The sequence below is a fragment of the Molothrus ater genome, chromosome 3, assembly GCF_012460135.2.
Source record: "Molothrus ater isolate BHLD 08-10-18 breed brown headed cowbird chromosome 3, BPBGC_Mater_1.1, whole genome shotgun sequence".
Lineage (NCBI taxonomy): Eukaryota > Metazoa > Chordata > Aves > Passeriformes > Icteridae > Molothrus > Molothrus ater.
In genome coordinates, this window is record NC_050480.2 from 56,049,275 (window position 1) to 56,074,822 (window position 25,548).

The 25,548-nt window shown below is 40.1% G+C and overlaps 1 protein-coding gene across 1 annotated transcript in view; it reads right to left on the bottom strand.

Moving 5' to 3' along the window:
- Positions 1–391: 391 nt before the first annotated feature.
- The window catches only part of PLEKHG1 (pleckstrin homology and RhoGEF domain containing G1), a 126,017-nt gene continuing 100,860 nt past the window's right edge, over positions 392–25,548 (bottom strand). The window contains exons 6-20 of the mRNA XM_036380094.1: positions 25,168–25,237; positions 18,143–18,189; positions 17,541–17,691; positions 16,424–16,555; positions 13,895–14,077; positions 13,711–13,806; positions 13,509–13,595; positions 11,646–11,679; positions 11,091–11,186; positions 9,784–9,822; positions 9,299–9,321; positions 8,163–8,381; positions 7,043–7,150; positions 4,567–6,235; positions 392–3,603 (exon numbers count right to left, since the gene is read on the bottom strand). Coding sequence (XP_036235987.1) covers positions 2,504–3,603; positions 4,567–6,235; positions 7,043–7,150; positions 8,163–8,381; positions 9,299–9,321; positions 9,784–9,822; positions 11,091–11,186; positions 11,646–11,679; positions 13,509–13,595; positions 13,711–13,806; positions 13,895–14,077; positions 16,424–16,555; positions 17,541–17,691; positions 18,143–18,189; positions 25,168–25,237 — 4,054 coding nt within the window. The 3' untranslated portion in view covers positions 392–2,503. The remainder of the gene's footprint in view (positions 3,604–4,566; positions 6,236–7,042; positions 7,151–8,162; positions 8,382–9,298; positions 9,322–9,783; positions 9,823–11,090; positions 11,187–11,645; positions 11,680–13,508; positions 13,596–13,710; positions 13,807–13,894; positions 14,078–16,423; positions 16,556–17,540; positions 17,692–18,142; positions 18,190–25,167; positions 25,238–25,548) is intronic.

A 25,548-nucleotide genomic window follows, 5' to 3' on the forward strand; every position in this document is an offset into this window, starting at 1 on the left:
CTCCCCACGTGCGTCTCTTACCGGGCGGCCGCCGCCGCGCTGCCGGCCCGGGGCAGCGGCGCGCTCAGCCCGCGGCGCGGCGGGAGCGGCGGGGGCGCCGCGGCGGCGAGAGCCGGGGCCAGGCAGCGCCGCAGCGCCGCGCTCCTCATCGCTCCGGTGCGCTCCGGCAGCCGCGGCGGGCACGGGGCAGGGGCGGGAGCGAGGCCGGGGGGCGGGCGGGGATGGAGCGCCGCCTGCCCCCGCTCCCCGCCCCGCCGCTGCCCCGCTTTCGCTTCCGCTTTTTTTTTTGCAAGAGAAAAACTGCATCCAAATCACCCCCGAACAGCAGCTCCGACAGGCTGAAGACAATAACTTGTTTCTTCCGCGCCCCGCAATGAAAAGCACCCAAAGCTTTTTGTATACTCAACGTTTATTAAAAATAGTATGAAATGGTCCCTGGGAGAAGTTACAATAGTAGTAGAAGTCCCTTTTTTCTGGTTGGTTGGTTGTTTTCCCCTCCCTCCCAATTCCACTGATTGCATGAGTTGCGAGTTAAACATTCTCCTAAAGCCGTTTAAACAAATCTAGATGTTCGCCCACAGATTTACCTTCTATCCATATTTACAATACTTTACAAGCTATATTAAATAAATATGGGCTCTGCTACACCTCGGCGTCTTAAATATGTACAACATTATTTTTTCAGTCGGATTTTACTAGATAGATAGGGGTCCTATCACAGGGGTTTTGCTGACTGTAACAAGTATCCCTGTGGTACGAGCTAGTAAGTACCATGACCAACCAGCCCTCAAAATTCCTAGCCAATGCAAGATACGTGTGGTAAATAATTTAGTCAGTTCTAATAAATTCAAGTCCTCAAATCTTGGTCTACAAGTAATTAGCTGTACACTGATAACTTCAGTTTTTCCTCATGGTAACCTCTGTAGTAAATAATCAGCTGTTCTGGAAGTACAGTGCTCTGTAACTGAAGGGAGTGATATGTGGTTAGTAAAAACAGTATTTCAATGAAATTCCTTTGTTTATTGATATGTTTAACTCGGTACTGGCTTTATCCATGTAATCTGAAAAATGTAAGCACCAAAAAAGAACAGTCACACAAGATGATCAGTGTAGCTGTATCTAGGCTTTCCTTTCGGTACAATGTTTTCAAGTAACAGAATCCAAAACTGTGCAACAAAGATGATGAAGGGGAGTTAAATGTCGATGGTACTGGAAAGCCTGTCCTTGCTCTAAATGGCAGCTTTTATTCTATACGCTATTTGCAAAAGAATGGAATGTATTCTCATTTTTAAGCTACTTTTTTATTGTACATAAATTGGATTAGAGTCAGCACTGACTGATTTACAAAAGATATCTTTTACCTCTCTCTGTCAGGAAGGGTCACTTCCTCCTACAGGAGACGCACGCCCTGGGGACTGCAGCTTGTCACTCAACCAGCAGTGTCACTGAACCCCTCTATGGGCCAAACGTGCCCCACAATTAGTATTTCACCCAAGAATCTGGCCAAACTTCATTGTCGCACAGGGTTACTGACACTGGGGCTTGAACAAGCGCCCAGCAGCTCACTGCATGTAACACACAGCTTTGTTTCCAACTCTACCCAGCAGCTTTCGACTGCTGGGTGCTGAGCTACAAGATACTCAGATCTGGATTGCATGTCACAAACACCACCATCACTGGAGGTACCAAGACTGGCCTAGCCCTCTTGACAAGCAGTGCAGCTCCCCTTCTAATGCCAAAACCATTCCCCAGGCAAGGACTGTGTCACATCCACAGGTTCTCATAAAGCCTCCACTGCCTGTCTTCTGCCTCCTACACAGTTCCAATAAGTAGAAAAGAGGCTTCAGACACAGAGCTATCAGCCTGGCACAAGTACTAGGACTAGATTTTCTTTAAAACGTAAGAAGCTTGCTCTAAAATAATGTAGCATATGCATTGGTCCCACACACTTGGAATCTGCCTGATGAAAAGTAACGTGCAAAAAGGTGTGTGCAATTGCACACGTAGCCTGTTGGTGTAATCACCAGAACCCTGCTCAGAAATCTGCACAGTCACAGGAGCAGCTGCCCAGCTAAATGCTCCTGTATGTAAGCAGAGTAATCATACAGGTATTTTGGATGCAGAACACTGGACACCAACTGGAAAGTCTAAATACCAAGGTTTCCAAATGATAAAATGGCTTAAGAATCAAATGTTGTTACACCTGGTTCGATGGCAAGAATCAGGGGGTATCATACCTAAGAAAGGAAGAGATGTGAAGGTTCAGCAGGAGATGAGAAGTTCACATGTGCTACAGAGAGACTCCAGACAGTGCACACGTGGCCTTTTTCACATCCAGGATTCTAAACCATTTTTTAAAAGATACGTTTTGCATCTATTTACAACATTATTGCAATACAATGCCTGATAGTGTAATATTATGGAAATACGTGATGCCAGTACTGATTGTCCTAGTATATATTCTGTCATGATAAGGCAGTACAGCTAGAAATTACTGAAAGCATCAAGCAAAGCTACTTGAACTGAGACACTGAAACTTTTCCCTTAAAGACTGGACAATATTCTGCTGATTAGGAGATGGTACTCTCCACAGGTAGTCATTCAGTTTATCCGAATCACTGTAAGCAGTCAGATATGGGGTAAGTGCGTGTTTGCTGCTGGCAGATTTTGCAGGAGTACAGGAGACAGTTTTGCCACAGAACATGTCAGAAGGAACAGCATCTGTGTTACGCAGTTTAGGATCTGATTTTCTTGTTTGGTTCTGAGAAGTCTCTAAGTCAGATCCCTCATCTTCAGACTTTATTTCAACATAGTCATCATCATCATCCCCTTCTCCATCTTCAGAATCTTTGAAATTCGAGAAATAGTTCTGAGTAGCCATTTGTGCTGTCAGAGGGGAAGCTCTGTTCACTCTCAGGACCTTTTGAGAATCCTGCAGAATCATATCTGAATAGTTTTCAGGGATCTGCTTTCTCATCTCTGGCCCTGTATATCCTGAAGCAATTCCAGGAGTTTGATGGCTGTTGAATCGAAAGTTCCTATTCAAATGGAGCCTTTTGTTATCAATTTCATTATTATATACAATTGATTCTCCAGACCTGTTGACCACTATTGAGGATGAGGACTGTGACCTGCTGTATGCCTGTGGTTTTACACTGCTTACTCTCCTCCCCAGTGAGTTATAGACGTGATCTTGGTGCAAGTTTTCTTTGTTTGGCTGGCTTATAATGGCACTCCACCTCTGCGCCGGGACATGCAAACGGTTGGAAATTTGAAGGGAAGGCACTGAGCCAGCTGATGGCAACTGCTTCGAATTGCTTTTTGTACCAGCTTCTGTAAATGAGTTCTTGGACTTTGGGTCCTGGGATTCGGAGCACGGAGAGAAGTCGGCCAGCTCGCCGTTACTGTAGGTAGAATGCAAAAGCCAATCTTCTGCTCTTGAGCAGTCATAGGCAGGCTGGGAATGGGGAGGAGATGTGGGTGTGGAAAACCTCCCAGCTGAGGGCTCCTGGGGAGTGGCCCCGGCTTCCTTTTGGACCTTAGGCGTACTGTCTCTGAAGACAATTTGGTCATAAAGCTGGGAATATTCAGCTATTCTGGCACCTAGAAAGAAGATAGAATTAACTTAGCAGAGACGAGGAATCCATTTCAGCAAATCATACAGAAATTTAAAAATCTCAAAACGCTTAGTATTAGAAAGCTCTTGGAGAAGAGCTTTCAGTTGTGTCAATAAACAGTTGGCCTCTGCAAAGTAACATGAAACACTGGAGGCCTTTGCATCACATTTCAGTACACTTTGTTGAGAAAAAGAAGCATAAAATATCTTGCTACAGTGAATAGCCATGAAGGACACAATGCAGCACACGGTTCCAATAATATGCTGCTTGTTTCATGTTAAAATGGAAAAGAACACTCTAAAAATGGCCTGGTAAATAAGACATTTAGGGGATTTTAAAAATATCACAAGAAAGCAAGAATGACACTCTGCTGCATGGAGTCTGCTGGCTCCACATCTTCCATTTGTTTCAATTGATCATGGACAAAAATGGTTCCAGATCGGTTGCATATCCATGACTTTGCACATTCATTAGCTGATAGAAAGATTATCAGCTCTTTCTTATTTGACCACATTCCTTATGCTTATAGGCATGATTCTGAACGGCAACTGAGCAAATGTATGTGACTTGTTAGAAGGCAGACCGACTTGAAAAAACACTGGTTTAGTCAAACTCTAAAGATCACACTATTAAAGGAAATAACTGCTTTTCTGTAGGGAGGCCAGTAGTGCTTCAGGCATGATTTCTACTTCCAGCCTCAGCTGAATTGCTCTTTCCTGACACTGCCCTGCTATTTCTTCCCAAAGTTATCAAGTAACAAGAAATGAGATATAAAGGACCATTCATGTTAAAGCAGTCTGAGAAAATTAATTTCCGTTGTAACACAGAAAATACGATCCTGATACTCAATGATCAAGGTGAGAAAAATTCATAATCTTCCAGTTCAGAACACAAAGTTCACTGAAAGTTACTGAAGAAATGTATCTGTACAGAAATGTTTTTAACATACCAATAGCAGGACCTCCTTGTTTTTTCTCCTCCAGAATAGCAGCAAGATCTTTGTGTTTCAGTTTCTGTTGTCTGCTAGCTGGCTGCTCCTGCTCTGGACTTTTAACTTTCAAAAGCTGGTTAGCCTTCTTAATTTTTTGACTGTACTGTCTTGCCATCATAAAAACTCTGTTCTTTGTTTTATCCATAACAGCCAAGTCATTTTCCACACCCTCTGCAGGTGTGCTGGACAGAACACTACTGACGGGCTCATATGGAGTGTCTACAAAAGGCATCTCACTGGAGAAGGAAGATCTGTTCAAACTCATGAAAGAGTTCTCCTTGCATGGCGTAGTGTCTTCAAGCCTGAGATTAGCCTCACTTATGGTGGCAGCCCTGGGCTTCACAGTTTTAGGGAAAATAGGAGTTTCTGGCAGAGAGAGAGTAGACAGTGAGTACTCTACATCTTTACTCAGTTCAGGTGTGCTACCAGCATGCAGCCTTTCCTGCATGTCATCTTTACAAACAGGAAAGGCTGCAAGGACACGGTCTCTTGTCTTTTCCTCATTTTTCTTGATGTAATTCTCCAGGTCATTCCAAATCTCATCTACTTCTTCTGAGAGTTTGTCTGCCACAGACTTATGCGACAGCGAGTCAGAGTTGGAGGAGCTATCAACTAAGCTCAAATAGTCAGTGTCAATGGGCACACGATGGTAAGGGCTTTCATCTTCACTGAACTGCAGACTCTCTTCAGAAACAAAATGTCGTAGATTGTCACAATATGCAAAATCTTTTTCCAAAAAACTCCTCCTTTTAGAGGATTTTGAGGGGTCACATTTAAAACTCAATAGAGATGTTTCTGGAAGCCGTATGGTGTCATAGATGTTGTCTTCAATAATTCTGAGCTCATCCAAACTTGAAGTTGGTGCTTCTTTGCTGAGCAGTATCTCCTCCCTGCTAGCATGAACAGAGGTCCTCTTTTGATTTGCTGTTTTCTTTTTGGAAGTTGAATCTGAGCTGCTTTTGTTTTCAGCCTCATACAGAGAGTCTCTAGCTGATCTCCGGGGACCATGGTGTGTCTCCTCCCTTCTTGTCAGACCCATCAGTTTTAAGTCTTCATAGCTTATATTATCATAAACATGTTCAATATCATCTATAGTCAGCTCCTCTGAAGATTCAGGATACACATTCTTACTGCTCCCCTCTGCTGTCTTCACTTCCCTCCGAGAACCACGCTCCCCTGTTTTACACCTGGCGCTGGCTGGACATGTGTTGCTTTCACCAGCACTGCTGGCCCGTCTAACGATTTTGTGACGAGTGGGGCTGGAAGTCTCGTTTTGCTGCACTTGTCCCAAGTGCCAGCTGCATGGACGGCCAGAAGAACTCCTCCTTTCTCCACCAGGAGCTGAGCTTGTGGTGGATGTAGACACTGATGGTACAAACATCTGGTAATCATCTTCATCGTCCTCGTTCTCATAAGGTGGGCGCCGGCTGGGGAACAATGCCTGCCTGATCTGATGGTCCGTCCAGATGTTTCTGACAGAGGTACTTCCCCCCAGGATATTCATGATCAGAGAGTTGCTCTGGGGTGTGCTGAACTGTCTAGGAGACTGTGGCTGCCTAGCTGCGCAGGAAAATGGAAGATCGGTATTCAACTGCATTGACTCTTCATCTGAAGGATCCTTGGAGCTCTGTGGAGATTTGAAATTTGCAGGTAACATTAGCATATCCCTGTAATAATACAGCAATTCCCTCTTTTCACAGGACTGCCACAGCGCCAGTCTGTCCTGCAGCAGAGAATCACGTGCAGATCGGCAGGGCAAGTGCTCTCTCCCAACAGAGAGTGAGGGAGCCAGGGTGGCAGTGCCAGACTGCTTTGCCTCCTAATCCTTACCATGGCTCAGAGTTCACTCTCAGTGTTTAATAACATCTTACTTCAAATACAAGACAGTAGCTTATGTTAATGCATGAGTAATTAAAGGCAAATCTGTTTGGCAGGAGTTGGATTAAATCTTTTATGCTAACTCTGCAGTTTCACAGTTGGATTAAGCTAATCTGACTCTGGGTTTGTGCCAAAAGTTTTGTTCTTCTCCTTTTCCTTGCCTATAACCCTAGCAGAAAGGAATCTTATGCTCTCTAGCACATGCCATTGAAAATGTCTTTTTTTTTTAGTGTAAGTTTTCATCCAGATCTAATTTACAGCAAGGCCACGTGCTCCCTAATGCCAACATAAAGGATGCTTTAGATGTTGCTGGCCAGAATCTGGGGGAGAGAGGGAAAGATAATTCCTTTTGTCTTCAGTTAATGCTGATTGGTTTAGTTAGCTACTTGTTTTTCCCAGCCCCCAAAAGAAATAGTCTTTTGTCATAGACATGAATATTTTAATGATATGAACACTGATAAACAGAAGATGATGTATCTGTCAATCTAGGGAAAACATTTCTTTGCAATACCTATGATGCATAGCAAAATAGAAGTAAAAAATAAAAATTACTTACCTGCATTTCACATTTATTGAGATTGAGACTTCTTCGTTTTTCAACATTTTCAGCAGCTTGACTATTAAGTCTTTTTCTTCCCCCTTTTGATTTCTGCAGTGAGTTTTGCTGTGGTTTTAAAGAAAAAAATATGAGGGGTAATAAAACCTACAGTTCTTTGTACAGTCTGGTTCAGAGGAATTACTAGAAGCTACAACAGTTCAGGGGCCTATACTGGGAGATGAAACAGCTTATGAGTCGTTAGCACTGCCACAAGAATTATTCAAAGCTTATAAAACCTGTAAAAGTACAATTGCCACATCTAGTAGTAACCACTAAGCTAATAGTATCAATTTTTTGTGATATTTTTTGTGCTTACTCATTCTTTCGTTCTTACTTATGTTGGCAAGAGGGGGAATTACAAGTCACTGCACTACACTGGTACAAGATACTACTATTTAATGAAATATTTATAATGCAAATAGTGTAATTTCAAAGAGGAAATGCAATCAGCTTCAAAAAGAATCTCAATCACTGGTTTCATATAATTCACAAAATAGATGAACCACACAACGATATGACCTCAGTATCAACTAAACCAAATAAACTGAAAATCTAGATTCTTTAATACAGCCTCATTTTGAAGTTGGATTTTTAGTCTTTCAAAGGTACTGCATATGTGTGGAAACATCATACCAAGTAAGAAAAAACTATCATCTGTGCAGTAGTAGGAGATAAAGATTCTCATTTTCATAAATCGTACTCAAAACTTCTCATATTCAAGTTCACACATTCATAGCTACTGCCAGAAGGCCTAAAAAGGTTTTTGCATGGCATCAGCTGAAGAAACAAGGAAAAGCCAGTTGTGTGCAACAGGTAAAACTTTTCTTTAACAACCAGGTTGGAGGACTGCAAAGGAGTAAGTAAAATTCAAGTAGTGGGAATTTCTCCCTCTGTGTAGGATTTTTTACATCTTCTCTGTTAAAATGCAAGTGAGTATTGTGTGAAGCCTAAATTAAAATGTTTCTGAGGAGGGGAAGTTGTAAACATTTGCAACACAAATGCCTGTTTTACATATAATTTTAATCCTTCTTCCATTCTCCACAAAAAAAAAATAATGTTTTTCCCCACTTTTTCCTACCTGTTCAGACTCTTCTTCATCATCAGCATCAATCTGTTCTGTTGCAGAAGTCTGAAGAGTTTCATCGTGATCACTACTGTAGGCTGGTTCAATAGACTCTTGAAACTGGCTCTCCAGCCCACTGGATTCCAATGAAACCTTTTTCCTAGAATTCAGCAGGGCTTCACTTGATCCTAGTTTGGTGGCTTGAGATAACAGGGCTCCTTCAATGCCCATCCGCTTTAAAAAAAACCCATGAAACTTTGATTAGAAGTTTTTAGAGATTCTATATTTTAGTAAGATCCTCTTACATCAGACTCACAGGCAATGTTTAGCCCACAGTCAGTTAGCTGCACTGAAGTGAGATTTATAAAGAAGTAAGTACAACAACCAGTACTTTTCCATGTAATATTTAAAACTGAAAAAATATATGCAAAAGACCCCATTCACATCGAATCCTGGGCTTCAATATTATGGCATGACAATAAGTAATACCTAATGTACTCTGTTTATAACAGACACACACTTTTTAAAATTCCGTCTTAAACAAAACCCCAAGACCTGAAATTCAAAATGAGACTTTCAAATTGCACTGGGAATTTCCATACAAATTCTTACAGAAAATGTAAAAATTACAAATGTTCGTTACAATCTGCTCAAGGTGCATGTGCTCTGTTTGGTGATATATCATATATATCATTACATATATATATATATCTACATATATATATCTACATATATATATATATATATATATCTATATCTCAGACTAAGTTGAAACTTTCCAGTTGTATTTAATAAGGTAATATGAGCCAAAGAATAAACACTATTTTTATACTATTTTTATACACTGCACTTCCTTGATTCTAGTGGTATTTTTAAGTATCCTGTAGCACTACTAATTGATTGGACTGTATTATAAACCACAACCATATATGGCCTGCTGATTTTCTTCTTTATTAAATATTCCCAAAATAGTAAGCTGTATTTCTACTTTTTTCATTCCAGTAATCTTATTTGAGATGCTAAATAACATTTATTTGTTTGATTTCATTCTTAAGGCCAACACAACCAAGAAGATACAGATTCTCCAGTAAACACTGGTGCTCTAAAGTCACATGAATGGGCTAAAACAAGGAATTTAAGAAACAGCTTACCTTCTGCATGTCTGGGCTTACATCTGAAAACAAAAACACATCAATGAATAATCAAACTGGTGTCAGGCTATGCCTGTTTTAGTGCTACCCCAATTATAAATTCCCCAAAGGGGGCTGAATGAAGCAGCAATTGAGCAAACAGACTATATGGGGATTTCTGATAAAGCAGAGACAGCATGAGCTTTACCAGAGCTCCATCTGAGGCCCTGATTTTGCAGCACTGCTGTGATTTGAGGAACTGTTCACAATTGCCAAGACTTGGTGTGTTCAGTTCCTAGGATGTTTACAGGACCAATCCCCAAGTGTGGAAAAGAAGATATTAGATTTAAACACTAACATTTTGGGTTTGGCTTTTTTTCCCCCAAAAATTCCTCTTCCTCCCCTTAATGTATTTAGGGACAGTTACAAGAAAAAAGATTCCGTCTTCAGTTGTTTTACAAAGTACAGGAGCACCAGGTCAGTAAACAGTACACAAAATATCTTACCATTTGACTTCAAAGCTTTATGGACTCTAGATGAGGGTTCTGAAAAAAAACCAACATGTTTACCTACTGTGGTATTCCAAAGAAAGCTGTGGGCATCCTGAACAACTTTTTTTTAACATGTATATAAAAATTTAAGCTTCTGAGCTCACACAGTGAAGCCAGATTTTAATTTCTTTATTGCAAAATTTCCTCACAAAGATGACCTGCTGAAGTATCAAATCTACAGCTGTTACCAAAGCATATACTTGTTTCTTAATGCCAGAGCAGTTGTCCTCCATTCATCTAGGCATACATACATTTTTATCCCATGCAAAGATTCCTGCTTTCAAAAGACCATATCACCTCTGTTACTGCTCTGCAGTGTTAGAGGTTTTCTATTTGAAATATGCATAAGGTACCAAAGTCTTAGATGGGCTTAAAAAGTATAAGTAGCTGAAGGCTACATAGGAGGACCTTTGATCAGTAGAAACATTTTCTATTCTTCCTTTCACAGAAAGAGCAGCACCAATGCAACAAAGGTGTGCAAACACCTCAGAAACAAAGGAGAACATACCTCAAACATAATTAGAACTTGATTGCTTTTCAAGCACAAATGTTGCTGTATGTTAAATCATTACATCAATACTCTCATGAGCCTTGTTTAAGTTATTCCCAATATCCAACATTACACACCAAATTGGAAAGGTCTTTAAGGACACAAAGAGGGGAACACAGGGACTGCAATATGAAGTCAGCCAACTACAAAGACATTGGTAGTGTCTTTGAGAGTAATTATAGATAGATGTTTGAGCTACAAGGGGAAAAAAAGCCCAGATTCAGCAAAACCACCTCTCAAATCTCTATTATTCATAAGGGAAACATGACACTAAGTATTGATAGTAATCATGTTTTGAAATAATAAGCCTATCATAATCAGGATGGACCACTTCTGAGACAATAATAACTGCAGTAAGGAGGGCTGTCAAATTTAAATAATGTGATAGGCCTTCCTGCATATGCACTTTAATCTATTAGAGAGTACCAACTGTTTTTTATACATTCATCATTACAAATGTATATTCCTTAAATTAAATCCAAACAGTAAGTAAAAAAATAAATTACAAGAACAACAAATGGTTAATAAGATACTTCATCCACCATCTACCGTACCACTTTAATATGGTACAGTATTGGAGAGATACTGTACCATGTTAAACTGCCTGGAGTGAAGATTAAAAACCAATTCCATGTACCCCGCCTAATCCAGCCCTAAAACAACCCTGCTCGTTTTTCCTTTTGTCATCTAGGGTATAAATTAGTTAATTCACCTGATTTCCGTCTCACTCTGTGAGGAGCAGTGCCTTCCTTAGGCTGGTATGATGATTTCATTTCTCCCTCAGGGCTATAGTGGAAGCCTGGGTGATCTGTGGAACAAGCAGAGGCACAGGGAATAAGAGAGTGACAAGGATGGCACTTCACACACCTTGGCAGCTCTCTTTGGAGGCAGTGCCATCATCCCTTTATGCCTAATCCAGTTGCACCCCATCAGAGCCTGAAGCTACACAAGCCAGCTATGCTGCTAGGGTAGCTGGCTCCCAGGCAGCCATGGGAATGCTTTACCCATGTAGCTGGGCCTGGCTCCAGAGGGCTAGCCCAGGAACATTTATCCACCACCAACATGTTTGTCTGCCAGTTTCTCAATCAGAGCCTTCCCAACAAACTCCACAGGATCTGCATCTAATTTTGCCTTTTCTAGGAGGGTCATAATTCAAGGAACATAAGCCTGGTATTCTTCCATCTCAAATGACATCAACAGCTAAAGCCAAAATGTTGAAGATGATTTTATTAATTTTTAAAACAAAAGGGAAAAAGAACCAACTTACGTATGGCATCCATTTCGAGAATTGCCTGCTTGGCCTGCAAGAGAAAAAGTAACAAATGAAGAAGTTAAAACTGTTAGTAGCAGGGCACGTTGCATTGCATATTACAGATAGTAGTGAGCTTATATGAAAATAACAGTAATTTTAATTTGGGAACTAATAAATATGGTTAGCAGCATTATTTTTTTTGGTTTGTATTTTTTGTTCTTTTCTGTGTATTGGACATATTTCATATGGGGAGGAAAATTTTGGTGGCAGGAACTCAGCAGAGTTTGTCTCCAGGTCTGCACACAAAACCTGTTGTTCACTGCCCCCAGAATCTTTGTCTTGCGTGCCCACCTCTGCACAGATAGTGGGAGGAGAGGAAGAGTGTGTGCCAAAAAAATTCATAATTTAGTTTAAGTAAGATTGATGCAGGATAAAGAGCATCTGCTGATTGCTTAAAATTTGTCCCTTCTTTAATAGGAAAAAAAAAATCTGGATGGTTTAGGAAGCATATCAGCTACTAAGTAAGAAAACAACCTAAACTGAAATATCCTGTCTAAGATGCTTGCCCTTGTACAGGTGCAGTTTGGTAATTTTCCACCAGGCGTCACATGTGGACTACTATTGCATTCTCCAGAAGCTGGGCAGACAGAAGCCTCACAACAAGCAATTATCGGTTCGACAGGGAAAAAAAAATTAAAATGTACAGATAACCTCAAAGATTTATTTCATTAGACTTTCTCAAGTGAAGTTATTTCTTTCTCAAGTGAAGTTATTTCTCTGAGAAGAAAATATTTTTGATTTCACATTTTTTTTCTACAGATAAAATAAAAATTGTGTAAGAAATAAGAAAGAAATGATACAAAGGCCAAGATCATGCTGTATTTTTTTAACAACCCAATAGAGTATTTACAGTGTAAATATGGATACTAGCATAAACATTATACCTTCAATAGACTTTGTTAACAAAAAGTGGAGAATTAGCAATAGGACCTGCTAGTGCTTTTTTCTTCCCTAAGTCTCTTTTTGTCACACTGTTGAAAATGCATGTTAGTACAGTATGGTGCATGTCAGTCACAGGTAACATTTTTTAGCCATTACAGCATAAAACTGAGTGAAAAAACAGTCAGGGAAACTGGAAAACCAAGAGTAAACTCAGTGCGAAAAAAAATCCTGTTTCCATACCAGTCAATGTCTGCTGTGTCTTGGCAAGAATTAACACGAGTTAACCCACTTTGAGAGGTGCTGTATGTTACACTGGCAGACATCACCTGAAGCTCTAAGAGGGGATTCCATAAATAAGAGGAGGAGAATTCCTCTTTCCAAGATATTGTCGCTATGAATATGATATCAGTGCCTCATTTTTTCTGCCATAAAGCTCTCTAACTATCCCACTAAAAAGGGACAGATGCCCCAGCTAAGGATGCTGGGTTGAGGATGGGTGTGTGTAGTTGCAGTGAAGTGTGTGCTGCCGATGGCTTCACTGCTATGATACCTAACCAAGTCTGATTAAAAAAACCTACAGTACTGCAAATACTGCACCCCAGTGCTCTGCAGACAGGCAGCATCAAGCTAAAATGTGCTCCTAGAGTAAAACTTTCTGACATTGCACCTCCATTACTTATGCCTTGGCAGGCAAATGCTGCTAACCCATTCTTCTATTCCCATACCAAGCCCTGAAGACAATTACAGTGTAACTACACCATTAGTTCTGAGGAACTTTTAAAGATATAAGGAAACAACACATTAATTAACATCCTGGAGTCAAAACTCTCTGTATATTGCATGCATCTTGCAGCTAACAGTGTTTTAAGTTAGTACCCATACAAGGAGGGGGTCTTGTGATTTTGTTTGTATTTTTTGTTTGGTTAGTTTTTTTACCTTGGCAGGAATTTTAGCAGGATGATTTTCTAGAATTAACCTCTTCAAGTGAAGAATCCAAAGGCGCTTGTCTTGCTGCGACTTTGCCTGATAAAAAAAATTGGGCACCATGAGAAAAATGCATTCCTGTACTATGCAGGGCCATAAACACAATATGGCCATGAGCCATGTAACCCAGTGAGCAGGGGGTTTTCTGTGGTACCTGGACAGTATGTTGCATCTTAGGATTTTTGTAGTGGAAGACACTAAAGCTAAGTGGTTCCTTTGGTATTACTTCAACAAGCATCAGGTTTCCACACTGCAACGAAGAGAGGAAACAATGTGAATAACAGAGGAGTTTTAGGGAGACCTGTAGACAGCACATTACCACCTGCTCTCTGACATACCAGTATGTGAGCTTTGTACGCAAACATTTCATCTCTCTTTTTTGTAATTAGCAGCATCTTGTCAAAGAGGAACAGCGTGCGCTCATTTTTGGCTCGCTGAATGCGGAACGTTCCTTCTAACACCAGCTCCCCGTAACTCGTAAGGTCTGGCCCTTTCCAGTTAGTGAGCAAACTCTGTATCTCCTGCAACAGATCAAAGAACAACAAGCAAAATTAATTTCAGAGATCTTGCTGAAGCAAAAGACCCAAATGATCTGCTGAAGCCATTCACACTCTCCTATGTAACGTTTAGCATCCAACAGTGGAAAGTCACCAGACACCAATCCGGAGGCTGGTAGGTTATGTGTAACATTGCAGCCAGGTGCTTGGAGGCTCACTGCAAAGCCCACACTAAAACATGCCCTGAGTCCTGGTTACTGCCATTGCACAGACCCAGCAAAAAGCCCTGAACTCCCTGGGGCAGCCTGTAATGAAAGAGCACAACCTCTGCTCCCCTTGCTCCCAGAGACAGAAAGTCTTCTGTAATTCAGTCATCAGTCTCTCTCACACTCTCCTTCATGTCCCCAACCAATCTCTTTTAACACTTCCCTCTCATCCTGGGTATCCTCCTGAAGTTGTGTGGTCTCCCACTGAATTAATTATAATGCCATGTCCCATAGGCCCATGACAGAAGACACTTCTGTGAGGCGTTTGGATTGAAGAGATGATTCTCAGAAGACTAAACAACCACAAGTGATTCAGTCAACTGAGCATCTGAATATTTGCTTGTATATTAGTGATTTGTATAGATACCACAGATATTTCTCACTTTATTTATTATTTAGGGAAAAGAAAGGTTGGAGAAACATCTAAGAATATCTTCACAAGACTGTGTCACTTAGCTATGGCTATTCTGTTTCCTTAAACTGCTTATGTTTTCTGTCAATGGCAATGACATAGGACTTAAGCATGGGACATCAAATTCTAAAAGCAGGCTAAACTTTTAACTAGGGAACTATTTAAAAACATCCATCAGACTTTAAGCCTGCCAGCATTAGCAAAGCAAGGACAGATTGCCTCATCCCCGGCTGGTCACTCTAGAACATTAGACTTTAACAGAGCTTTCAGCTAGAAAACATCCCAGTCCATTTGAAGCTCCAATGCTGGCTAAAGCATTCACAGGAATAAAACCCCAAAGCAGCCCACCTTGGACTATACAGACAGTTGTTTAAAACAATAAAAGGCAAAAAAAAAAAAAGATTTAAAAAATGTTGCATTGTATCAGATCTCTCCAGGAGCTTGTTAATAAGTCAGGATACAGCACAGGGATCAAGTCCACCACTCTTGAGGGACACTTTGTGCAGGAACTGCTGTTGCAGTACTTGCAGACCACATTTCAGTGTGAGAGCCCACAGAAGGCCTATCCCTATGGCTGCAGAAGTAGGTTTTACTTTTTTAAGAGGGAACCATGAACACAAACATTTTCCACAAACCCAAACATCTGCCAGCTGAGCTCAATAAATAAAAAAAAGCTTTTGTTTTTTCCAAAAGCATTTAACCCCTATTTATTTCTGAATATAATTACTCAGATTTATAGCAGACTGTTGTTAAAAGTCATTAGCATGCATTTCCAGCAATGTGTGGCAAAGGTTACCCTGCTGCGGGCAAGACATTGTAAAATTTTTCTTACGCATAAACAAAAGCAACACAAAAAATAAACAATCATTAAAAAAACCCCAAAATAGAAAAAAGAAGTAAACCACAAAAAGGGTAAATAAATTTAATGTATGTTAAAAAAAATGGGCAAAGAATTACATTATATGGATTTCTGAAATGGGATAAGCTTATAACTCCATTTTATAAACTAAAAAATCCCCTAAATTTTCTTAAAGTGACATAAATATTGAAAATGTAACATAAAAGTGTGATTCACTGGGAACCAGGAAACAGAACGAGAGCATAAATTCTACAAAAGAGCTTGCTCCTTGCTCTTGATGACAAAAACTACTGAGGGTGTAGCTTTTGTTTCTTCTCCCCACAAAAATCTTCATTTGAAGTGAAGCTAGAGTTTTTCCAAGTATCATCTTTCTAGGTTTATGCTTTTCACAAAGCAACTGATAATGAGTTTTCTAAAACCCAAGAGGAAAGTACTTAAACAAGAATCAGCAAAAGAAATGCCTGAAAACAAAATTAATCAGCACAAAGGGAAGAAATCGGAAACCACAGGGTTTCTGAACAAAGCCATGCCCTAGGGTTGTACAGCAGTGCTGTACAATTGAGGGAAAGGAAGAAAGAAGAGTTATCTGAAGTTCCATATTACTGCAAAATAAATGCTTTACAGGATGCTGCTTGTAGGTTAGAGATGTCTGATATTTTCCTGCAGCAGTTATGACCATGGTTTCCAAGATCAAACAGCCACAGGCATGCTCAACAGGAGTCTAAATTATGACTGACAAAGATTAAAAGAGAAGATAAACTAAAAAATGTTAATTGCATATATATTGACAAAACCAGCTCACAAACACCCATAAAATCTCTCTGGGAACTCACCTGGAGCCTGATGGCGTGTTCATGTTTCCTCTTCATGTCATTTATATGCCATGCCACTCTCTGCATGGTATCTATGGCATCCAGCACCACATCATAGCCCTCCGTGTCCTTGTCAAGGTGGTTTTCTATTTCCTAAGACAAAGGGAAAATAACCAGAGTCCTCTTATTCCTAAGTGAACTTTCCCAGTCAAATGCAATACTGTGTTTTTATCTGTACTGTTTTGTCTGTGCATCGCAATCACTCGAAGGCAACGTTCCTGCCTTTGTTAGTGATGCATGTTGCTATCAATTTAATTAACACAAGGTGACAAACGAAGTCAAGCCTTTGGGGTCAGTTTAGCAGCAAGGACACTTGAAGCAGCTAGTGTGACCAAAGAGGCACAGAAAGAGAGCGCAGCACACTGACAGGAGATCTTTCAGACAGCATTTAATGGCTTTCCTACAATGCAGAACATTTCTACATACTTACAAAACCCTGATGGAATTACACCAGGCTTTGCTTTACCATTGGAGAGCAGAAAAGCACTAGGCATTTAAAATAAGGATCAGTGTCTTTACACTTCACTAGAACATGACTCTCTAATAGGAAACATATGTGGAAAAATGTTAACAATAAAGCATGAATTTCTGAAACTTGCTTAAGTCAATTGACTGAATGTGGAAAGAGTTCCCACTTCCTCCATCATTCCTCTCCACAAAATTCTTAGCAGTCAGGGTGTTTATATGTATTTAGTCCTACTTTCAACCACCCCCAGCATTGCAACATGTGGAAAAACATTGTTCTCCATTGGAACAATAAATTTGTGTACCAAATGTTTAATCATGACAAGAATTTTCCAAACAACTTCAGAATTACAGACCAGCATTCAAAAAAAGTGCTAATTATTTGGATGCAAAGACTGATGCAATGTGTCTAAAATAATTACCATAAATTCTCCACTCCAAATAGATGCATATGGTGTGAAGTGACAAAGACAGAAAGCCTCCACATGTTGAAATCAAATACCCACAAAAGGATAAGCATTTAAGGAAAACCAGAACCTTTCTAACCACCAAGCCTTCTACCAGAGGAAGGAACCCCAACGTGCAGCAGCCCAAAATGAAATACACTTCTTACGTGCAGAAGCAGGTGGTACTTGAGGATGCGTTGGACAGGTTTCAAGAGGTAAGAGCCCAGGGGCAGAGAATGCTGCAGTGCTTCTTGCCGCTCTCTGAAGAACTTGGCCAGTGCCTTGTTCCTCATGCACTCTGTCAGCACAGCCACAGACCTGAAAACATCCACACATGGCTGTAAGACACTCTGTTTCCTTAAGTCTGGAGGTAAAGAATTGCTTCCCTTTCAGCTTGTAAAAAGGGGCAGCAGGTTCCCATTCTAATAACTGCTGTTTCTGCCGTTTGGTTTGGCTTTTTAAAAAATTATATTGTGCATTCAGCTATGCTCTCCCTTGACATGCAACCAGTCTCTCTTACTGGAAATTCTATAAGCAGCATTGCAGAATAAGACCATCATTTTCTAAAGAAGGGTAAAGCAGTGAACCACAAGATTAGATGAAGCAAAACTCCATTGTTTTTTTTTTTTTTTCTTTTTTACATAAAAGGTAAATTCCCTCCAATTTAGGAAGGGGAGAAGCTGACTTTTTTTTTTTTTTCATAGAGTGTAACTTGCATTACACAAACTAGCCAAGGAACAAAGGAAGAAAAGGAACCCATAATTCCTACCTTGGGTAGTTGGTGCAGTACTGTGTATATATGTGGAAATCTTCACTCTGCACAGGGAGGAAAAGTTTGCATATATTGAGATTTTTTCAAACTAGAAGCTAATGTGTGCAAGATAAAGATGATGTCAAGACAACACTTCCTTCAGCTCCTGATGCTGAATTCTCTATGTTCACTGTGATAGTCCTAACACAACCAGAATTTAATTTCATCTTTTTGTGGGAGAGATTTTTCCATTACTTGAAAGAAAAACCAAGAAAACCTACACAGAGATAAAACAAGTGACTTTGCAACAAAGCCTCCAAGGTACCCTATGAAAATCTATGCATCTCAAAAAAACCCTAAAAACCCAAATTCCTGACCAAAACACAATCAACACACTTATGTCCTTCAAACAGCTGGTTGAACTTATCTAGTTTTTTTGTGTGCTGAAGCACACCCATATCATAGAATCGTAGAATATCCTGAGTTGGAAGGGACCCACAACCACCTCCTGGCCCTGCACAAAACAACCCCAACAATCACACCATGCACCTGGTGTATTTACTGGGAGAATTAAGCTCTGCAGGTTATGTTTGGTGTGCCATTTCCAAGCAATTATAAATACTTTCACATGTGAGCACAGTCTAAGCATGAAATTAGAAGCCACAAAAGCGATTTTTTTTTAAGAAGTAAATTATGTGAAAGTAGACAGCTATTACCCCAACAAGTTGTAACTAGATCTGGGTGGGTTTCCACACTTGCCTGTCACACTGAAATTACTCCAACTTAATGCTGATAAGCTTCTCAGAGCTGAAGTCTGAGTTTTAAGTCTTTCTTCCCTGGCCTAAGATTTTTTCTTAATAATCATAATTTAATTCTATGCAAGAACAGATTTCCAGAAGTATTCCCATGTGCTCTAAGTCCACATCTGCCTATCAACTTCTATCCCAAACACAATTTCTGCAGCTTACTGGAGTCCTAAAGGCTAAGAAAGCACTGCAGAATGGCAAAGTGCTCCCCGTATCAATCACTTTTTCTTTCATAAGCCCTCGACAGATAAAACACAATCCTCCAGCAGTGAATAAGACCCCAGTTTCCACTCCAAGCATCTTCAGCATGGGCTCTGGCATTCTGCGGCACAATAGCTGTGCTCCACGAGGGGCTGTCTCCCAGGGACCATTGCTGGTGAATGGCGAGACCAAACATCTGCATTCACAGAAGGCACAGTGCTCTGAGGAACACCACCCCTGGGGGGAGGGCTGACACAGGCTGTGGCTTTTGTTTTTCACTGTTGGGGTTTGGCTGTTTTTCATTCAGCCATTCATCAGAAAGAGCCATCTCAGACAGTGCCCTTTGCCAATTCCAACAGCACTGGTCCCGTCCTCCTCTCCTGGGGGTAATGCAGGTTGTGCCATTCATCTCTGCACTGAGCAGTGATCCATAAGGACCCCATATAAAGTAAGATGTTACCCTGCAGGAGTACAAGTCATTGCAATTCATTTCAGTATGTCCTACTGGATTTCAGTATTCATTGTTCTGAGAAGAATAACTCAAGCAAACTTCTAATAAATGTTTCCCCAGGGGACTGTGATCCCCATTTATTCACTGGTGGGCTGTAAGCCTATTAAACTGCTCTTCTCTTAGAAACCAACAAGTCAACTAAAAGGAGTCTTGATACAAATACAGTTAAATAATTTATCTTGGTTTTTCACACTTGAACTAACTTTGTCATCTCAGCTACGTTTTGTGGTGGTGTTATCTATGGCCCATGTCCACATGCAGAGGAAGTGAGCCTATGTCACAGACAGTTCCTGTCCATGCTTGGAAACACAGCCACAGCTCCAAACCCTCTCCCCTCAAAATGAAGAATTAACAAACCTCAGAGAGCTGCAGATATTACACTGTGTAATTTTCTTTGGCAATCACTACCAAACTAGCCAGCACTCATAATAAGTCAGGGTGCTTAAGAGAGAACACTAAGGTGAAATTCAGTGTGGAGAAAAAATGTAATTTATTTTATATATGCATATATTAATTCAAAGTTTTCATTCAGGGGATTTTGGTAAAATTTTAATATATTCCCATAGCTATCCTAACAGAATAATACAATTTATAGAATTACTTCATAAGCAGCGTGAAGAACATTTTGAGCCAGTTTATTTTTATGTTTTTATTCTGCTCATATCACATGATTAGTCTGCTTTTCAAACAAAAAGGAAAAGAGTATCTCTTGTGAAATTTTAACCAATGAAAGTACTATCTGTAAAACAAACAAGGCCAAACACTTCAGGCTTACTGAGTAGGCTGTGTGCACATTCCCCTCAAAATCAAAAGCATGTCTGAAATCCCCAGGAGCCTTTTCACACTCTCGTTCTTTGGTTTGGTTTTTGGTTTGGGGTTTTTTTACACAAGGTCAGAACTACTTTTAATGGGGCTTTTTTTTTGGTTTTAAAAGAACTTTCATCTAGCTATTAAATGCAACAAATTTGTATTAAAAAAAAAAGATAGTTTCTTATGCCCTTGATACCTCTAAACCTTAAGAATGGTTTCACTATCACCCCTGCTTTCTGAGCAGACATAACACCAAATTCCACACCGCACTTAGGTGTGTACTCGCTCCAGTGAGCCACAGCTCATTTCACCACACAGAACCATCAGAGAGCATTTACTTTTACTGAGCAATGCAAGCATAGTGCCAGGAGAAAGTCAAGTACATGTGTTTTGCCTCCAGGATGAGATTGTTGATACGCACTCAAACTTGCAGATCTCTTGTGAATCAACACCATACACCTTGCCCAGGCATTAGGTGGATTCATGTGTACATGTTGGGAAAGTGGCCAAGAGAGCCACTTCTAAGAGAAGTTCTTCCTCATCCTGACAAAACTGCACTGCTCAGAACAGGAGCAAGAGAAAAACCAAGAACTAAGATGGTTTTATTATTTTTCCAACTACTTTCACAACATAAGGAAAACACCAGCTATGCTTATCAGTATTTCTTCTGACATTCTAAAACTTACCCAGCGTGAAAATAGTTTTGTTCACATCAACTGTCTTCAGACCAGATTAAAACTGATCTCTGCGTGGAGACTGGAATTGCTCCAGGGATCAGTTTAAATCTGGGGGCCCAAAGCTGTTGTGGTAGAAGCTGCAAAAACCTGAGACTCAAGCTGAGAGTTTGTCCACAGACTGGAAGTTCCTCTCAAGAGCAAAGCCAAGTGTGAGCAGACCCCAGCTATACTTAGACTGGTCCCTCACACTGGAATCAATTCACTGCACATCTCCTCTACATATATTCCAGATCTTCCTTCAACTCTTAGTTGTGCTTTTATATATAGCCAAAAGGCACTTGAAAAGAAAATGGAGACTGAGAAAATGAGTGGAGTCAGTGTACAAACTGAAGCCAATTGCCTGGATCTCTTCTTCACTAATGAGATGCTAGATTAAAGTAATTCTCCCTTTCCCCCTGGTTAAGCTGTTAAGTGTGCCTTGCAGAAAACATATGTTCTGAATTTCTGGGGTGCTGAGTGAGAAGAGTGATGTGCCAGAATTCAGCTCTCCTTTAAAACAATTCACTTAAATGTAAATGTACAGAATACTGAAGTCAATCTTTTAATTAACACTGGCATCATTACTATGAAAATGAAAGACTGGACTGGCAAAAAAACCTTATAAACAGTCTTCTGTGTGAATAATTAAGCCATAGCTAAGCTTGCACTGGAACCTTTTTATTAGTCTCCAATTAGTTACCAGCAATATGTCTCCAAGAACTTTTACATCTAGTGCTAATACAGTTCTTCTAGACAAAGAGAGAGGATCAGAACTGGTATAAACTGAACTAGTACAACACTACCCTCAGAGGCAGGTTATTTCCCTGCAGCAGCCATCCCACTGTAAAGCAAATATCCATACCCATACCATCTGCATCTTGAGGCAGAAAAAAAGACTGCAATTCATTGGACAGCAGGTTTTAAAAGTGTGCTTTTGTGCCTTTGTGTCTATCTGCCTGTGAGTTATTAATATATTCAAATATTTGGAAGCAGAGGGATTCCATACAATGTTGTAAGTCGATATTAAATATTTCCATTTCCATAAAGTCATAGCTTTGCATCATTATTTTATTGGTTAATGGGTTTTATGTTACTGGCTAGTTTAGACTAAAAACATTGCCGAAGTCTGTTAATAAATCAAAGCTGCCATTTTAGGGGCTATTTACTTTGGGCTCTCAGCACAAAAATGTTAAGAGAAAGATTCAAACCCACAATGATGTGGTTTTTGTTCAAATTACACTGAAGTGTGTTTTGATAATCCTTTCCCTTAAAAGTTACAAAGCTTTTTACTACTGAAGCATGAAAGTTATACATAGGAAACACAGTCATGTATGATTGTGTGAGAGAAGTATAATATGCTATACAAGAAATTTTATTGAGCTAAACCAAATAACAAAGTTCAAAGAGAATGATCTAAAAGTTCAAAAATCAAGCTCCCCACATCTTCGCAAATATAAAACATTTTATACAACAAGCTCCAGAGTTACTTTAACCGTAACTGTTGTTACACTGCAAACCAAATTCATGTGATTTCACATGAATCCTAAGAAGAAAAACTTTTACTTTATGCAGTTACTGAGCTTCTTAAGAGTGGAAAAAGCAAACACAGTAACTACAGTGAAAACTTGGTTACACCTTAAGATTTGCAACACCTACAATATTCAGTTGGGTGAGAAAATGGCACTAGGTCCAGAGCTTGTTGGACCTAAGCACAGTTCCACTGGAAGCATTCAAGAAGCTCCAGCACAGCCATATCCATTAGCTAAGGCTGTGAGCTATGACTTCAGCATGATAATATCCCTGTGCTTAACTCACAGTGAAGATCTAACGGAGCAATGAAACAATAAATGGCCAAAGTCCCGTAAGACTTGAAGGAGTCCATGCTGCCAAAAAAGGCAGTTTTATTTCCACTTCTCGGCGCTGGGAAGACACAAGCAACCAAGAATGGACAACTGGAGTTTGTTAAGGCAGTCAGCAGTTGCTGTAATGAAATCCTCTCGGCCAAAACCAGAACTGTGGGGTATTTTGGTATTGTTTGATTTTGCTTTTAAGTGTTTGCACTTGTCTGGATGAAGCTAAAAAATGCTTGTTAGTACTGCAATCTCTAGCAATTTCTGAGCCATCAGGCAGTTGCCTGCCAATAATACAAATGCTAAAAGCATTTGACAAGGGAACAAAAGGCACAAGCAATGATATGCAGATGGGTTTTGGAACTAATGGCCAGAAAGACTACCAGACAAGCCCTTTCAGTTGGCCAATTTGAAAGAGAACACAATCTTTTCCTGGACTTCTTATTATCAGTTGCACCATCTCTGCTCTGCAGAGGAGATCCCAGCAGGAGCAGTCCCAGCAGTCCCAGCTATAAGCAAGCAATACAGCAGAAATATGTACCAGCTCCAAACTGTTTTATCTGTAAACACCCTGAAGGCCTCCCAGTTGGCCTTCACTGCACAGGCACTCTGCTGACTTACTCACAGCTTCTTGCCCACCAGGACCCCAGATCATTTTTACTAAGCTGTTTTCTAGTCAGCCAGACTCAGCAGGCACATGGGATTATTCTGTTCCAGAAGGAGGACTTTGCACTTGCCCTTATCCCATTCTCTCTCTCCTTCATTTTAATTCAATCCAGGCTATCTGTAGCAATAACAACATGCCATAAACCCCTATGCAATGGGGCAAAAATGCATCTTACTTCTGCATTAGTAGTGCCAACACTAAGGTCTCTCAGTGCTTACAAAAGACCAATTACTAGATAAATTACAGCTTTCTCAAACTCAGCTGAACCAAGAGATCTGATGAAACAGCAGCAGTTAGCTGGTATCATCACTCTAATTTACTATAATATCCCTTATGTCACAACAGTGCCAAACAAATTACTGAATTAATGAGAGGGTGGTCCTGTTAATCCTAAATCCATGTGTTAGACTTATTACATTGAGTGCTTGGTGCTGACAATGCTGAGTTCAGGACAAAGTATAAAACATGACAGCCTTTGGCTTTTTGGTTTCTTTGGAGTTTTTTTCATGTTTGTATTTTTTTAATTCTGTTTTTTGTTGTTCTTTTTTTTTTAATACAAAAAGGCAAACACACCTATAAAGCGACTATTCAGCTTTTGACAACTACATGATCTCTTCTTCCAGAAATACCAGAGAGATAGAATTAATTTTTTAACACATTTGGGCTCTAGAGATTCAAGACATGTTGATTCTCTGGTGAAGTCTGCAGTGAACTAGCATCATGTGTAGCCCAAATTATTTAATTTCTTGTTGTCCTACTCATTACAGCCATTCCTCTTTTCCCTGACTGGCTCTGTGTGTTTCCTACAATGAAGGTCACCTTCTTCCCTGTATTTCTGCTGCATCTAACAACTTCCCATACTCCATATTTTTGGCTTCAGTATTGTCCAACAGAATCAAGATGTCCTATCAATGTTCAGAAAATTCAAAGCATTACAGAGAGAATGGGATGTGAATCTTAAGGCTAGACTTTGGGCCATTCCATTTAAAAAGAAAATTTAAGGTATAGTTGTGGGTTTCAGGAAAAATTCTCAGAAAACAATATGGGCACATTTTGTATGTTAATGGTATTGCCTTTTTTAAGAATGCAGCCAAGTTTTACTCTCTAGCTGTTTTTAAGCTGACAAGGCATAACCAGAGTACCACTTGATCACCTACATTAATAGATGCAAGTAAAACAGAGAACCCCTGTAATAGTTGACAAAAAAAAAAAAACAAAAACAAAAAAAACCCTAAATCCTAAAAATGAACTCAATAAACAGCTCCACCAGCTCAGATACACTTATTGAAGAAAATGACACCTTTGTCTTAATTTTTTAGAAATGCAAATACATATCCCTATCAATTGCTAAGAGAAAATCCTTCCCTTTCCATAGATTTGCTGACTTTTCTTGATTAACATTACACAAGCTGTCAGGATTAGGTCTCAAAAGGTCTCTCTTATTTCCCCCACTGCACTCTGAATCTGGTGCTGCAGACTTACCTTGGAAACAAAACAATCTGCTATAGCCACAGGATCATTTTCACAGTTTTCCAAATCTTGCAGAAGTTCACTAAAAAAAAGAACAGGACAATGTAAGGCAATTATGGCACACTTTAGAATAGACACAATTGTATATTCAGAACCAGACACTGCTGTGCTATTCATGGCAGCACTTAATGATGCAGGGAGTCCTACAAAGGGAACAGGAACACCTTTGATGTCCTTCCCCCCCTCCCCCCCCAGCTACTGGGTGTTTTTATTTGCAGGCAGAGGAGAACTATAAGGAAATTGTATTCCCACTATTTTGAAATTAAAGTCATCAGGTTGACCATGGATTGGTTGTTCTGCTAAGCAAAGCTGAGCCCCTTCCTTCAGGTAGAT